At 58.6% G+C, this 15,212-nt stretch overlaps 1 protein-coding gene across 3 annotated transcripts; it reads right to left on the bottom strand.

Moving 5' to 3' along the window:
- Positions 1-2,985: 2,985 nt before the first annotated feature.
- VRTN (vertebrae development associated) lies at positions 2,986-9,835 on the bottom strand. Of its 3 annotated transcripts, none has more exons than XM_080595519.1 (2): positions 9,691-9,835; positions 2,986-5,983 (listed from the first exon to the last, which is right to left on the bottom strand). In XM_080595519.1, exon 2 carries the CDS (start codon positions 5,980-5,982, stop codon positions 3,958-3,960), a length of 2,025 nt encoding a protein of 674 aa, XP_080451645.1. In that variant the 5' UTR covers position 5,983; positions 9,691-9,835; the 3' UTR covers positions 2,986-3,957. The 3 variants fall into 3 exon arrangements, with proteins under 3 accessions (XP_080451645.1, XP_080451647.1, XP_080451646.1); XM_080595521.1 differs by lacking the exon at positions 9,691-9,835 and adding an exon at positions 9,408-9,674; XM_080595520.1 differs by lacking the exon at positions 9,691-9,835 and adding an exon at positions 8,958-9,348.
- Between the last annotated feature and the right edge of the window lie 5,377 nt (positions 9,836-15,212).

The raw sequence follows: 15,212 nt of genomic DNA, 5'->3' as shown, positions 1-15,212 counted from the left end.
AGCTAATTATCCGAGACAGGGCACATTGTCTATTCCCGTAAAAAGAAAAAAAAGAAAAAAAAAAAAAGGCAAGCAAGAGCATGTATCAGTGCGTCCCTTGGGCAGCCTCCCCTCTCCTCTGCTCCCCACAAACAGCCTGCAGCAGGGTGTGCGGGGAGGTACAGCCGGTGGCCGTGCCGCCCCTCCGGGGGCTGAGGGAAGGATTTTTGGGAGAGAAGCCAAGTAAGGGCCATCGCTGCAGCATCGGGCAGGAAAACTGAGTGCTCATTACCTCTCCTCTCCCTCCGCCATCTCAGGCAGCCCCACGTGCAGGAGGGCACCGTGGGGATGAGCTGTGTCACCCTGCACGCCTCCCTCCTCTGTGTCCCCCTGATCCCAAGGCATGGGGATGCTTGGGAACGGTTGGGGACCGTCCTGCAGCACCCCAAAGCACCGGGATTTTTCCACCTCCTTCTGTCAGCGAACAAACACCTGCAAGCTTCAGCACCGGGCATCATCCTCCCCTTCTCCCCAGCACCATCAGCACATCACTGCGTCTCCTGAGCCAGGTCCCCTGGTCCCCAAGGTCCCCCAGTGAAGGAAGGCTGGGGACAAGGGTGTGGAGGAAGGCAGGGAAGGAGAACTGACATGCAAAGAAATGTAATCTCTGCCAAAATGCCATCCCCGAAGTCATAAATCAAAGTCTGGGCGCAGACAGGGAACCCTTGACAGCATTGGACAAGAAAGATGGATTTTTTTTTTCCTTCTCAAAGTGTGTTTATATTTGAGTGTTTTCTCCAAAGCTCGTGTGTTTTCCAGATGTTGATTATGCTAAACCAACCAGGCACGTCAGCTCACTTGTTTTCTAGAAAAGGGCAGGGAACGCAGCATCTGGATGTCAGGCAAGCAGCTGGTATGGCACCGTGTGGACAGCTGTCAGGCAGGGCCAGCTAAGATGGGCATTAATGGGTTATTAATATTTTAGAAGAAGTTCTGTTGGGCTGGAGGGTAAAATCCTTGAAGATCAGGATGAGGACTGATCTTTTCCCATATTCTCATTAACAAGTCGGCAGAGGAAGGAAGGGTGCGTTGGTGACATTTGCTAATGAGACAAAATGAGGAGGATTTGGAAATACCAAGCACGAATAAAGAAAGTGGGCAACCCTGACGAGCAGAGCAGTGCCGCTGGGATGGGATCGGGCAGTGGGAAACGTACGGAGGGGCTTCTCCAGGGGACTGATCCAGGTGGCCCCTGTTTTTCCTCATCTTCTTTCCTCCCTTCCCCGCATAGATATTCTTGATGATTAATTGCATTTGTGTTTGCTGCTCATGTTTGAATGGTGACACTGGCTTTTCTGTCCGCCTGCTGTGGATGTATCTCCACCCTGGTGGTCCTCGCACGGCTCAGAGCTGCTCGTGCCCCGTGAACTGTGGGCCCCTAAAATCATCTCTGCTACAGGAAGGTAACAGGGACCACCAGGGCTCCCAGGTCCTTTTGTCAAGACATCACTTCCATCACAAAGACCGTATCTGGCAAACTTCTTGTCCGAATGGCCCAGATGCCAACCGCATGCTGAATTGCACGACTGCAGACTGTCGGTCCCATGGGAAGGACAGCTTCTGGACAGAGACCGCTGCCCACCGTGGGTGCAGCAGAGCTCCTGCACCGCACCGAGCCCAGCCGAGGAACGAGCGGTCCCCCACGTAACCACCTGGTTTTATTGCAGGGATGACGTTCTGCCTCCACCGGCAGGCATCTGCCTTCGCTCCGTGCTGCCGCCGGGTGGGACACTGCTCTCACCCCACCTGAGGACAGGAGGGACATAGCAGGGTGGCACCACGGCCCCTGTCCCCAGAGCACCCCTGCCACGTTCACGTCCTGCCCTGGTGCATGGCTGCCTCCAGGGACGAGCCCCACCACCCCGACCCGGCCGGCACAGCGTGATGGACCTGGATGGATGTGAATTAGGTGTGCTAGCAGATGAGCAGAGCCCTAAATCACAGGCGGGTGGGGAGCTGCTCCGTGCAGGCTTTACAGCCCCCAGCCTCCGCATTTTAATCTCCTTTTACTGTTTTCATTTCCATCTTGGCTTGGGGTCAGTGCTTGTGAGCACCCGCCTGTGAGGGATCTCAGTGACACCTGAACTAAATCTCGCTCCGTGCCTGCAAAGGGAGAGATTTATCAGCAGCACAGGGCAGAGCTGCTGGGACTGCTTCGAATTTATTTCCTGCCATCCAAGCACATCACAACAGGTGTGAATCGAGCACCGGGGGTTCCCCCCAGACAGACACGGCTCAGCCTCAAACTGCCCCTGTAAATAGCGAGCGCTCGCCACCCACCACATCAGCAGCCCCACACCGTGTCTGATGGGCACCCTGCCCCTGTCCCCAGCCCACCCCAGGCTCAGGGTCCCCTGGGAGGACCTGGGCTAGCACCAGCAGTCAGACAACCCACACCTTCTGCTCCCACAGCTCAGCAGAGGGAGGGCCCAGCCCCAGCCCAGAGGTCTCCTGCCTGCCTTCACAGCCGCTGCCGCCGTGGAAAGTGGCTATCTCCAGCCTCCGGCAGTTTGGAGACACGGATAATTGCTCTGGAGTAATTATGAGCTTGCTCCCTTGGAGGAGTTCACTGGTGAGAAGTCACTGGCAGCTAATTACTCCAATTACTTCCTGACACACAGAGCCCAGGCGCTCAGAGCCCCCTGCAGCAGCACCCAGCACCGCTCAGCGCCTCCCAGCTCCCACTGCAGGCCCCATGTCCCCTCCCCAAGGCACCCCCGGCCCCAGATCCCCTCCCCTGGGACCGCACACAGCAACCTGGCATCCACTCACCCCACAGAGCATTTTCTAGGGGTGGATCGATAGTGACAAGGTCCCACTAGCACCACTAGCTGAGGGGTCACCACCCAGTTCCGAAAAGCAAACGGAGAGGGAAAAGCCTTGCCCAGAAATCCTTCACGTAGGAGCGAGGAACCACACAGGACGGGGAGCAGAAGTCTTTATTGCTTTCAATTGTTACAAGTCAGGCGTGCGCAGCCATGTTTGCTGCGAGGAGGCAGCCACACTGCCTCGAGTGGCTCAGGGAGAGACTTTGGGCCCACAGGGTTTGGTCCCTGCCCCACCGCAGGCGGACACCTTCCTGCAGGCACCAGGGAAGAGACACAGAGAAGGCAGCTGCCAGCTCCGAGTGAAGGACTGTGTGAAAGAGGCTATTGCTACAAGACCAGGAAGGTCAGGGACGGCTTCTCCAGAGCCTTAAAAAAAAAAAAAAAACAAAAACACAACAACAACAAAAAAGGACAGCAGCTCCTGGTTTGGCAAGGGAACCTAACGTGTTCCCAGCACAGGCTACAATGGGGACACAAACCAAACCCATCCTCTACCAGCCTCTGGTTCCTCCAGGGAAGATCAGGGCAGCTAGGGACAGCTATTAAAAGCTCGAAAGCTAAAGTGGCATCAGTGCTGGCCTGAGATTAAGCCTTCAACCTCCTTAACTGGGAGGAGCACAGATCAGAGATGTACACGTATCCCCCCAAAAAACCACTGAGCACTCCCCAAGCCGCCCTCACCCACGGCCGGGGCTCGCTGAGGGGATGCCGGGCGCCTCCATGCTCAGTTCCGCACATCCCCATCACTCCTTCACACGTGCCCAGGGCAGACAGCCCTTCAAGTCCTCCACCCTCAGCATACGCTGGAGGCCTGACATGCCCTGTGACCCCTGCCCATCCCCTGAGCACAACTGAGGACCAAACCCCTCTGCCCCTCTCCTCCGGGGCAGCCAGAGCCTGCCTCCCACTCCTCCCATCTCCAGGAGTGGGCACTGTGCAGGCACTCCCATACCTGATCGAACCCCCAGAAAAGAAAAAAATCAGAGACTAGGAACAAAACAAAACCAGAACAAAAAGTTAGGCCTGGGCCCTGGCCTGGACACCCCACCGGAGAGCCGCAGGGCACAGAGCAGCTGTGGCGAAGCAGCCCTCAGGCATCCACGAGGGTCAGCCCGTCGTGCAGGGCACGCTTCCACATGTAGTAGGTGGAGCGGGCCGTGAGGGGGAAGCGGGCACTGAACTCCTTGTAGGTGGGGAAGGTCTTCGACTCGAAGCGCTGCTGCAGGAACAGCTTGGCTTGCGCCTTGAACTGGGCGGTGGCGATCACATCCATCACAAACATCCGGCTGTTGGCTCGCTCCGACACGGCGTAGCCCGAAATGGTGGCGTTGTACGGGGTGGCCGGCATTGGTTTCTCCAGCTGCTTGCTCGCTACCTCCACGGGGAACTGGGGCTTGACACCCAGCTCGGCCCTCTGCGGCCCCAGGGCAGCAACCCGCTTCAACAGCCGCCTGGAGCTGGCCCAGGGCAGGCGCTGCCGCCTGAGCGCCCGGCCGCTGCTCTTCCAAAACCAGTAGGTTGTGGAGGAGAGCGCTGGGTAGCGCAGACGAAACTTGCTGAATGGCAGCTGCCACTGCTGGACCTGCCTCCGGGCCACGTCTCGCAGCTGCTTCCTCCAGCAGAGAGAGGGCTTGAGCTGCAGGAGACTCCTGGGCACTGGCCGGTCTCCATTCAGCCTCTTCCTAACAGGCAAGCTGCTTGCCTTCAGCTGGAGGAGTGGTTTTCCTATGGCTAGAGGTTTGGGGTTATCCAAGGGAGACTGAGGGGGCTTGAAGTTGGGGTTCTCCTTGATTGCTTTTCTTCGCCAGTTGTAGTAAGTGGACCTGGAGATGCCGGGGAAGCTGCGCTTGAAGCACCTGTAAGGCACCAGAGTGTTCATGGAGATGCATTTCTCCAGGTAGGATTTGGCTCCTCGCATGAAGATCCCTGCTTGGACTGGGTCTAGGGAAGGGCTCGGTGGCCTAAAGCTTGCCTCTGAATTTGCCGGCTCATCCACAGCCTTTTTTGGGACATCCCTGTGAAGCTCCTGCAACCCATGGGCCTCAGCCAGAGCAGAGGCATCTCCGTTGACCACACTCTGCATCTCGTGCTTCCAGGCATAGTACGTGGACCGGGAGATTTCCGGAAACATCTGTCGGAAGTGCTGGAGGGGGACTACATTGCCCTCTTGGAAGCAGGACTGAAGGAAGTGTTTGGCTGCAAACCTGGCAGCTGCTTTCTGCCGGTGCTCGTGAGACTGGCGCTTCCAGCGGTAGAAGGTGCTCTTGGTGATGCTGTACCTGTCACGGAGGTTGGAGTACGTCAGCTGGGGGTCGCTGTTCAGCAGCTCGAGGGTCTTCATGGGCTGGACGGGAGGCTCTGGCGAGGGCATCGTGGGTTCCAGCTCCTCCAGACCGACCACGGCCACGAAGTACTGCGCTTTGAAGACCTGCCTGGAAAGCTGCTGCCCCGACCACATGATGTGGAGCGTGGAGGTCCGCGGGCCGCACTTCCTGGGCCGGATGAGGCGGTTGAAATATGGCCGGATCTTCAAGTTGCTCATGGGGTAGATGGAGTAGATGTTACACTGCAGCACTGAGGCAAGAGCGTAGACATGCCACATGTTGGCAAAGGTGCCAGGGAAACAGGTAGCTTTGATATCGGCGTCAAAGATAGCCTCCAGGATAGCCATGGGGAGGCTGGTCATCTCCGGGGTCTCCTCGGTGCAGAGGGAGTAGCGGGCAGCCTGCAGCATCACCTTGGAGTCAATCATGCCGTTCAAGTAGTACTGCTTGTGCAGCAGCATCTCCACCACCGTACGCACCTGCAGCTCCAGGCTGAGGCTGGGGTTGCCCCAGAGCAGCACGCTGGCTGCCTCGAAGAGGCGGTTCCCCTCCCCTTTGCAAACCAGGGGCAGCATGTTACTTGGGGCATCCTCGGGATAGAGGCTCCTGGCTACTCGGTCAACTTCCAGCTCCTCTTGAAATTGCCTCCCGCAATAGCCGGGCAGGGAGAAGGATGACAGGGTCCTCTCTGCCTCCAGCGCGGCGCTGGTGAGACCCTCCAGACCAAAGCATTCGGTGGCCTCCTGCAGCTCCTGCAGCACAGACTGCACCAGCTGGTGCCGCTGGATCATCCTGAAGGGCAGCAAAAAGAAAGGAGTTGCATGAGATCGAGACAGTGCATGCTCCAGGCTGATGGGGGCCTGTTACCTCCAGCTCTTTCCCAAAGGTTAGGAAGGGGGAAGAGGGTGGAGGAAAGGCCACTGCTCTCCCCCCCACACACACAAACACACTCCCAAGGACAAAGTAGGAAGCGTGGGTCCCCACAGGCAGACCTGGGACAGGGACATGGGCTCAGCTTGCTCTGCAGTGACCTCCTGTGGGCAGCACGCATGGCACACAGCCTCCGGAGATGTCAGGGATGTCTGGGTCAAACTAAGGAGCAACCGCATCCATCGGGGTGGGAGACGAGGCCACCGTCAGCCCCTGCACACCTACCTTTGTGCCCAGCCTCACCCCTACCTCCAGCTCCCCCACAGCGCATTCTACCTCCCCACTGCCAGCACATATAAAGAGCCTCGGGGGTGAAATGTTCATCATCTCAGCAGGAACACACAGATGACACAGCAACACCGTGCGGGAGCACGGGGGGACCAGCCTGAAGGGCACTCAGGCCGACAGAAGGGACAAGGAGCTGCTCCCTCCCTGCTGCTGCAGTCACCGCAAAACCTGAGGCAGGAGGAACAGCCGGAGCCGAGCCGAGCCACAGTTAGTGGTGCCAGGGCTGACACTAGGTGTCACTTGCTGCCCAGCAGAGAAGCCCTGCCAGCCGGGGAGAAGGGGCGAAGAGTGCAGCCCCCAGAAACCCTACTAGGCAGGAGGCAACCCCAAAGTGCAGATGGAGAGAGAACTGGGCGGGTAGCTCGAGGGCTGCATGGAGCCCTTCTTCTGCACCCCAGCCCATCCCAATCCTGTGTGCCAGCTCCCACTCAGAGGATCCAAGGGTCCAAACCCGCATCCCCTCCTTTGTCAGCGTTGGTCCTGACACCCACACGGCTCTGCCCCAACCACTCCAGGAGCACCCCCGCGATCCAGCTCCACCACCACATCCCCCTTCAGCACCGTTTCATCGGCAGCCAGCTCAGATCCCTCACCCCAGCAGCCCCGTCCTTCCCTCTCAAAGCGGTCTGCACACAGAGCACAGCATTTCACTCAGAGCAGCCCAATCTGGTCGGTTTTCTCCTCACGCAGCGCCCTGCTCATTCTGTGCCACCCCTCGCATACTGGGCATCACTTTGTCATCTCCTTCATTCCTATCCCAGCTGGAGACCCACCTTTTCACAACACTTCGGAGGCACCATTACGCACTCACAGCTCTGCAGGGAGATGCCACGGAGAGAGGCGGCAGTCCCGAAGCAAAGCAGACGCCCTGCCTGGCCCTTCCTGATTCTCCATCCTGTGCCCTGCTGCAGATAACGTTACCACTGCTGCAGTACCTACAACCCCCTGGCCGTGACCAAACAGCAAACGGGACAAGGTGCCACATATCACACCGCTGCATCCAGGCTGCTTCACCACGGGGAGCCCCGCGCTGCTGCCACTGCCCCCTTGCCTTTAATCAGGTCGCCAGATCAGCTCCCCTGCCTGAGCTGAGCCCCTCCATCGCCTCCTACATGTTGAAGGCCAGGGCCTCCACTTACAGCTGCAGGGCATCAGCTATCAGCGACAACACAGGAGAAGGCACACAGCTGCAAAGGAAAGGCATAGATTTGTCCTCAGACCCTTCAACCAAGCAAGCACAGGGTTGTGTGCTGGGTCTGGCTGGGATGGAGTTAATTTTGTTCACAGCAGCCCCTGCAGGGCTGCATTTTACATTTGTGACCAAAACAATGCTGATAACACACTGATGTTTCACCTAGTGCTAAACAGCATTTGCACAGCATCCAGACCTTCTGTTTCTCACTCTTCCCACCCAGTGAATAAACTTGGGATGCACAAGAGGCTGGGAGGGGGCACAACCAGGCAGATGACCAAATTAACCAGAGCTATTCCATGCCATATAAGCAATAAACAGGTTGAGGAGGGGGTTTAGGGAGACCTTGAGCCATCTTTTGCCTGAGAACTGGCTGGGTATCAACATACCCATGGGAGGTGGTGAGTGATTGCTTCGCATCAGTTACTTTTGTTCTTCCTTCTTCCATCTCTCCTTTGCTCACTAAATGACTTTTATCTCAAACCACAAGTTTCCTCACTTTTACCCCTCCCCTACCAGGGTTAACCCACAACAGATTGTCACTTTGGGCCAGGTCTGTACTTTTGCTGCCCTGGAGGCTCACGGAAGTTTATTCTGCAGAGCAGCATTTTCACTAAGCCAGCAGTGAACGGCGCATGGCGAGGAGCTGAAGCAGAGCTGCCCCTCCATACAGCCAGGCAGGGAGAGCCCCAGCGCAGCCCCAGCCCTCATTCTCCACGGCCACATCCCCTGCAGCCACCGGCAGAGCAGGGAGAGGAAGAGGCGAAAAGCTTTTCCCCTGGAGGGGGCGAGGAGCCGGGACAAGCTAGGGAGCACCAGGAACACGCCTGGTCTTTATGGCCTGGTGGGCATTCCCCACCCCCTTACGGCTTGGAGGGGGGAACAGAAGGAGCTGGAGGCACAGATTTTAATCCTTTTCTTAAGGAATAACCCACAGCCTCAATGTCACTGCCAGCTCCTGCCGCCCAGAGCTGGAGCAACAGGACCTTGCAGGCAAGCCTAAGGCAAAAGCCACGGCTCCAGCATTGCAGATAAACTCCCGGGAGGTTGCATGGAAGGGGGCCAGGCAAGCCAGAAGCAAAGGACATCAGCCACCGCTGAGCTGCGGGCTTGGGCTCATCGGCAGAGCGAGCCCAGCAGCTCCTGACACAGAGGAGCTGCTGCAGAGTGAGGGTTTTTTCCCCCCGCTCCCCCAGCACAGCCAGCTGAACGTGACGGACAAATGCTCCCCAACCCGCCACAGCCCCGAGAAGCAACCAAGTGAGCTTTTCAGCGCTGATAAAGGAGGTTTTAGCTAACCCGGCTGCTTTTGCATTGTAACAGATAAGCGAGCACTTGCAGATCACGTTCTCTCACCTAAACTGATGGGCTGGTGGCATCCAGTAGTGCAAGTTCCCCGAGCCAGCCCTGAAAACGCTCCCAGCAGCAGGAATCCGGGAGCCCTCGGCCCCTGCTGCTGAGCACCAGCACCTCGCAGGGCTGCTGGGACCCCCAGCTGGGTGGGACAGCTCAGCTTGCCCCTGAGCCCAGCTGCGGGCAGCAAGGGCTTTCACCTGAGGGCTTTTCCAGCTGAACCACCGCAGCGGCACAAGAGAAGCACAAAAACCTCAAGGGGCTGCCTGGGTGAGAAATACCATCCCCTGGGGCTCCCGCAGTCGAGAGAAGCCCGCTCCCGGCAGCCATCACCCCCACTTCTACCCGACTTTGCTTTAGAAAGGAAAATAAAGCAACCTCCGACGTGCGCTAACCCAGGCCAACGCATCCCAGCGACACCTGGCTGCGGCTCCCCGGGGATGGGGAACTTACCTCCGGAGCCCAAGCGGCACCTGACAACGGCCCCGCTCCCCGAGCGGACCCACGGGCACCTCCGCGGCCGCCCGGGGCTCCCCGAGCGGGGGAGGAAGATGAGGAGGAGGAGGAGGAGAGCCCCGCGCCCACGGGGACCGCGCTGTCGCCCGGGGGACAAAGGGACGGGGCAGCCCCGGGGCACGGGGAGGACGCCGGTGCCCGGGCAGCCGCCGGGGAAGGAGGGGTCGGGGGCAGGAGGGGAAGCAGCAGCCGCCGTCGGGGCGGCCCCGGCCGCACTCACCTGGCCCCGCGGGTCGGGCCGGGCCGGGTCGCGCCCCGCCCGTCGCTGCGCACCTTTAAGGGCGGCGGCAGGAAGCGGCGCGGAGCCGCCGCCGCCGCGGCCCCGGTGCCAGCCCCGCGGGGACCCTCGGGAGCAGTGCGGGGCCGGGCCGAGCCGGGCCGGGCCGAGCCGAGCCGATCCGGGCCGCCCCTCCCCTCCCCTCGCTCCCCCTCCCCTCCCCCGGCAGGAAGCGGGCCATCCCCGCCGCCCCGGCCCAGATGAAAGCGGAGCGGGCCGGGGGTCACTTCCAAAGCTAAAGTGATAATGGCCATTGTCCCGCCGCCAGCGCGCTTAAAGGGCCCGCGGCGCCCGGCCCCACGGCCGCAGGGCCCCCGCAGGGCCCCCGCAGGGCCGCAGCTCCCCCGCCGCCCCGCGGCAGGGCGGCCCCGGGGAGCGGGGGGTCAGCCCGGCCCGCCGCGCCCCGCCGGACGGAGGTGGCTGTGTGGTGTGTGGGTGCCGGGTCCCGAGCGGGCAGCGCTGTGGTGGTGGGGCTGGCACAGGCACAGTGCGTGCGTCTGGCCCGGCTGCTGGGCCCACCGGGATGGTGAAGGCTCCCAGACCTTCTCGTTTGGGCACAAGGGGCACCCAAACGACAGCTGTCTTCTCCCTGCCCTCGCCTCCCAGCCACGCTCGTGCCACCCGCAGGCCCGTGCCCCCGCAGCCCCTCTCCGGCCCCCCGGAGCGGCCTTCCTGCCCGCTATCTCTGCCCCGCTGCCTGATCTCCAGCCCCGCGTCCCCCTCCTTAACTCCCGCACACACAATGGGTTCATCGGGGCGTCACGTGGGGCTGTGCAAACAGCACGCGCGCCGGGCACGTCCGTCGCTCCGCCATCGCTAAGTCACCAAAACCAGCTCCACCCTACGTCCTCCTCACAAGCCCGGAGCTTCCTCCGGGCCCTTCCTCTTGCCAAGCTCTCCCCACCTAACCCCGTCCCTGTCCCAAAGCCCCTGCTGAGCCCCAGGGCCTCCTGCCACCCACTGAACCCCACACTCCTGCACCTCTGGCTCTCCTGCGTGGCTTCTCCTGGCCACCACCCTGGGGCTGGCCAGTGGGGAATGATCCTCACAAAGACTCAGCCCCTGGCTGTAGCCACCAGGGGTTTCCAGTCCCAGCTGGGTGGGTTGGCCATTGGCCTTAAGTTTCACCACCTATCCAGCCTTAGCACTGCTTCTCTCACCTCCCAGGAACACAGTTTGACAGGAGGAGCAAGCTCCCTGAAAGCTGTGGACCGGCCCCACTCTCACCCCTTGCAAGTCTCCCCTGCCCCAGCTAAGAGCCATCACCCAAGCTGACCGAAACCTGGGCCCCATTGCTCCCTGAGATCTCTTGTACTACACACGCACAGACAAGTCACACTGCAGGGAAGAGAGACCTAAACCATCCCCTGGCGAGCTTTTTCCCCCACTCAGGCAATCTTTGTATCTCCCCCGCCAGTTCCACTCTCGCTATCAACCTGGCCAGCCCTGGACGTGCTCCCCGGGCGGCTGGCGTTCGCAGCCACAGCTGCTGCCTCCCCTTCTCATCCTTCATCCTTTTAACTTCTTTGGTTGCAAATGCAAAGCAGTGCTCACAGGGCAGTGAGACACTGGTAAATGCCAGAGTCAGCAGGGTCAGTGATTAACATAGGAGCTGGAAAACACACAAAGAGACAGCCTGGGCAGTTCTGTTATGCAGATCACTGCACACACGGGCTTCCAGCATATAAACAAGTAGTTAGCATTTTTCTGTTCCTTGGAGGAGTTCAGTGGGGGACCAGCCTGCTTCCTGCTTTGGTGCTGGATGCTTCAGCATGGCAGCGGGTTATGGAGACCTTTGCAGTTAAGCTCGGCTTGCCAGAAGCTTCTCTGCCTGTTGTGCTTTAACCTGCTTGCTGCAGTCCGTCCTTTCAGAGCAAAGGTGCGCAGATATCCAGCCACATGTGGGCCGTGGTGCTGGGGGGCACAGATGTCCAGCAGCACTGGAAGGCAGGTTTTGCTGCTCCAAGTTTGGGCACAGTCTTCTCCCAGGCCAAGAGCAACCTCCGTGTTCAGTAGGTACAATTCTCATTGGTTTGAACCCAATGAGGAGGGTGTCCCAAGGACGTGGTGCTGGGTTCCTGTGCAGTGGTGCCACACATGGGGACGATATTCAAACACTCAGTTATCCTCCCAGCAGGAAAGCTCCCCAAACCCACCTCCACTCCCACCCAGAGGACATCCGGGAGTGGAGGGAGTCAGAGCTCCCTATCCACTGTCCGTGGCTGGACCAGAGGAGACCATCCAGATAGGATGGGAAATGTCTGAAATAATGCCATTTGGAGCAGGTCAGACTGTGGACTCATTGCCAAAACCAGCTCTGGAATTGGAACAGGTTGACCTAAACAGACTAAATTGACATGTCCATCCCTTCAAAACCATTGCTGCTGCCCTGGCTTCTGTTTTTCCCATCTTTTTCCCTCCGGAGCACTGCAGAGTCAGAATCTGAGTGCTGTCATCCCTCTGGGAAGTCAGGGGAGCTAGAACTGCTGAGGGGCTGGCAGGACTGAGAGCATGGAGGGCTACCAGGAGGGTCCTCCCAAGTGTCTGCTGTCTTGGCTGGGTTTCTCCCCTAGCATCGCTCCATGAAGAAATTGCAATGAGCAGAGCTTGCAGCCTGAGATGGCGACAGAAGTAGGGTCACTGCAGCTGCAGCCTGCTCACCGATCTTAGGTGGAAGGAACGTCAAGTTGCATGAAATACTTCTCTGTGGTCCTGACGTGACTGTGCCCAGGGGACCTGGAAAGCATGGATTCTGCCCCAGTCTTCGGAGTAACTTGTTCAAACTGAATGGCAGAAGTCTGGGTTTTGTGCTCATGTTGTCTGGTACATCTCATTCCCAGCCCTGAGACCAACTATGAGCACACTGCCTCACACTTCTGCTGGAGCTCATAACGAGAAGCCCAGGTAGACAGACCGGTGGGCCCTGTGCAGAAGACCTGTGAGGCTCTTTCATTTCTGTGCCTGCCTCCAGGCGATGCCGGTGCCAGCAGAAAGACAGTTGTGTTCAGTTCTGCTAACACTGCACAGAGAGGGAGAGCTGCAAATTACAGGGAGTTTACAGACAGGAGCAAGAGAGCCACTGTGATTGAATTATAGGAGACGATGTGAGGAGCAAGATCTGTTTAGTGGTGCTGAAGTGAGAACTGGTGGGCAGGGACAGCCCAGTGTGTAAATCACAGAGGGTGAGAGGAATTAATGGGGATGACCTCAGCTGTGTGACTGAGGACAGAGGAATGGCATGGAGGACAGAAGAACTTGGCCTGAACATTAGGACAGATTGGTGGCAAGGCCCAGCCAGGAGTTTCATCTCCCTGAGGGCAGCAGGGAGTTGGCCTGGGCATTAGATCCCATCTCGAACAAGAGACTGGAGGCCCCTAAGGCTCCTCCACATCCTGCTGCCCACTGCCCCTGCAGTGACTCAGAGCTCAGTGTCATTCCCCATCACTCACATGTGCCTCAGTGCCACTTCTTTCCCATCCCATGCAAAATGCCTGGGTCCCCAATGCTCTTTTCCCATCTCTACCTTAAGATTCCCCCTTCATTCTCCTGCGGGACCTCAGTGCTGTTCCCTGAGAGGGACACAGAGCACCCTGTCAGTGTGGCTGCCTCCCCTTTCACCTTCTGGGTGACGTACAGGATGTACCAGTCCAATGCCCAGGGGTAGCTTTGAAAGTAGTTCCCATCTCTAATTATCCTCTGCTTCTCTCGGGGCTCTTTTCCCTTTTCCAGCTGGGTTCCCTCTTCCTTCCCAGAGGGAAAGTCTGAACTTGGTGTTGGTGCCATGCCCTTGCCACCCGAGGCATCGTGCTCCTGCTTGGGCAGGAGGGAAGTCCCTGTGAAACAGTGAGCGCTGCACCTCAGCACCAGCGAGGAGCAGGAGCTGTGGCCGTATCCTGGGGTCCCTGGGAGGGGTGGGGGAGAGCTGGGAACTGCTGAGGATTCAAAGTCAAGATCAAAGCGTTTCCCTCTGAAGCCCTAACACTCTCCTTCCCTCCCACTTGCACATAAAAGCACTCTGCCCTCAGCAGGCTCCCTAGGCGGGAGGGTGGCGGGAGGAGGGGGCTGGCTTCCCCCTTGCTTTTCCTGTGTTACTAATAGCTCTTCCCAGAGGTGAAATGGTGAAAATCCTTCCACCCCTCCTCCCCCATTCCTGCTCCTCTCCCAGAGGGCCTGAAGTCTTTTCAATGACTGCGATTTCATGGCAGACCTGGCCTTTGCTGGGGCGTTGCCGGCCAATGCCAGCCAGGACAGATGCGGTGAGCAAAGCCTTTGAAGTGTACAGTAGAAAGATGCTGTTAGAGGTGAAGCACAGGGAAGAAGGATTTAAAAGAAAGCAGAGCAGTTGGGCCCACAGGAGGGGGAAAGGCTAATTAAGGCACAGAGCATGGAGGGGGAAAAGACAGGATCATTAAGATAGCACAGCGGGAGCCGATGATGCGGCTCCAGGGTGGCTTCAGCCAGGCTGAGCATGGTGCCGTCGGTTCTCCATTCCCACCCTCTGTTTTGCAGTGGCACGGGAGTGTGGGCGACTGCTGGCCAGTTCAGGTGGCTGGTCCTGCTGAAAAGCAGTTGTTTTAGTTCATGCACTGATTCAGAAAGAGGTGAAGCTCAGAATGGGAGTCTGCATTATACCTGGCCAAATGCCCTTTACTTACTAATGATTAGAGACAGGACTAAACACTGCAGGTGATAGTAAACTGAAGAAGCAGCAAGCTCGTATAGGCATGTACAAAGAAGCTGGAGACTGGAAATGAGCAGGAAACAGTGGATTGAATTTTGGAAAAACCAGGAAGATGACATTCTTCTGGCAGTGCCTCATTACGAACCATTGCGCAAAACCAGCAGTGTGAGGAAAGACTTGGGATGGGAAAACTGAGGGGATGCAAGCTGGCGAGTCAAGACTGCTGTTCTGTGTCTGTTTTGATGGTCATGGCAGCTCCTGCTTGTTTCAGAGCACAGGAGGCCCCAGGGCCACGGGAAGATACGGAGAGCCAGCAACACAGGGAGGGCAGGCACTGAGAAGGCCACACTTTTTTGAGGAGAAAGGTGGGAGGCAGAGGGGAGTGCTGTAAAGGATGTAAATGCCTGGGTGCTGCTGCGAGCATGGGGGTGGAGAGGTGTGGGGAGGCACCGCTCCTTTGTGCTCAATCATGGCTGCCTCAGAGAGGGTCCCAGAGTTGACAGGGATGGGCAAAGGGCAGGGAGGAGGACGAGGAGGAAGAGTTTGGGACAGAACACCCTGGCCATCACATCTCTGTGTTGGATCCCCTGGATGCCTTGGTGCGGGGAAACCATTTTGTGGGCAGGGGAGGAAGGGGAGCAATGCCCCCCGCCATGAGGCAAAGCACGGGGGTCATCGTCCTAGTAATGTCTGTCCTGGTGACACGCAGTGTCCATAGCCACCATATCGCACCGCGACAGGATATGGCTGCTGTGAGCAACCATCACCCAGGCCTGGCGCAACA

Source organism: Anser brachyrhynchus, assembly GCF_964034855.1.
Source record: "Anser brachyrhynchus genome assembly, chromosome: 5".
In the NCBI taxonomy this organism is placed as follows: domain Eukaryota; kingdom Metazoa; phylum Chordata; class Aves; order Anseriformes; family Anatidae; genus Anser; species Anser brachyrhynchus.
This window is presented reverse-complemented; position numbering and strand designations above follow the sequence as displayed.

Coding starts and splice junctions, on each gene's coding strand:
- VRTN (XM_080595520.1), bottom strand. CDS start 8,980: ATGCCACCAGCCCATCAGTTTAG. Junction 5,984..8,957: donor CCACCAGCCCATCAGTTTAG/GTGAGAGAACGT, acceptor GCTGCCCTTCAG/GATGATCCAGCGGCACCAGC.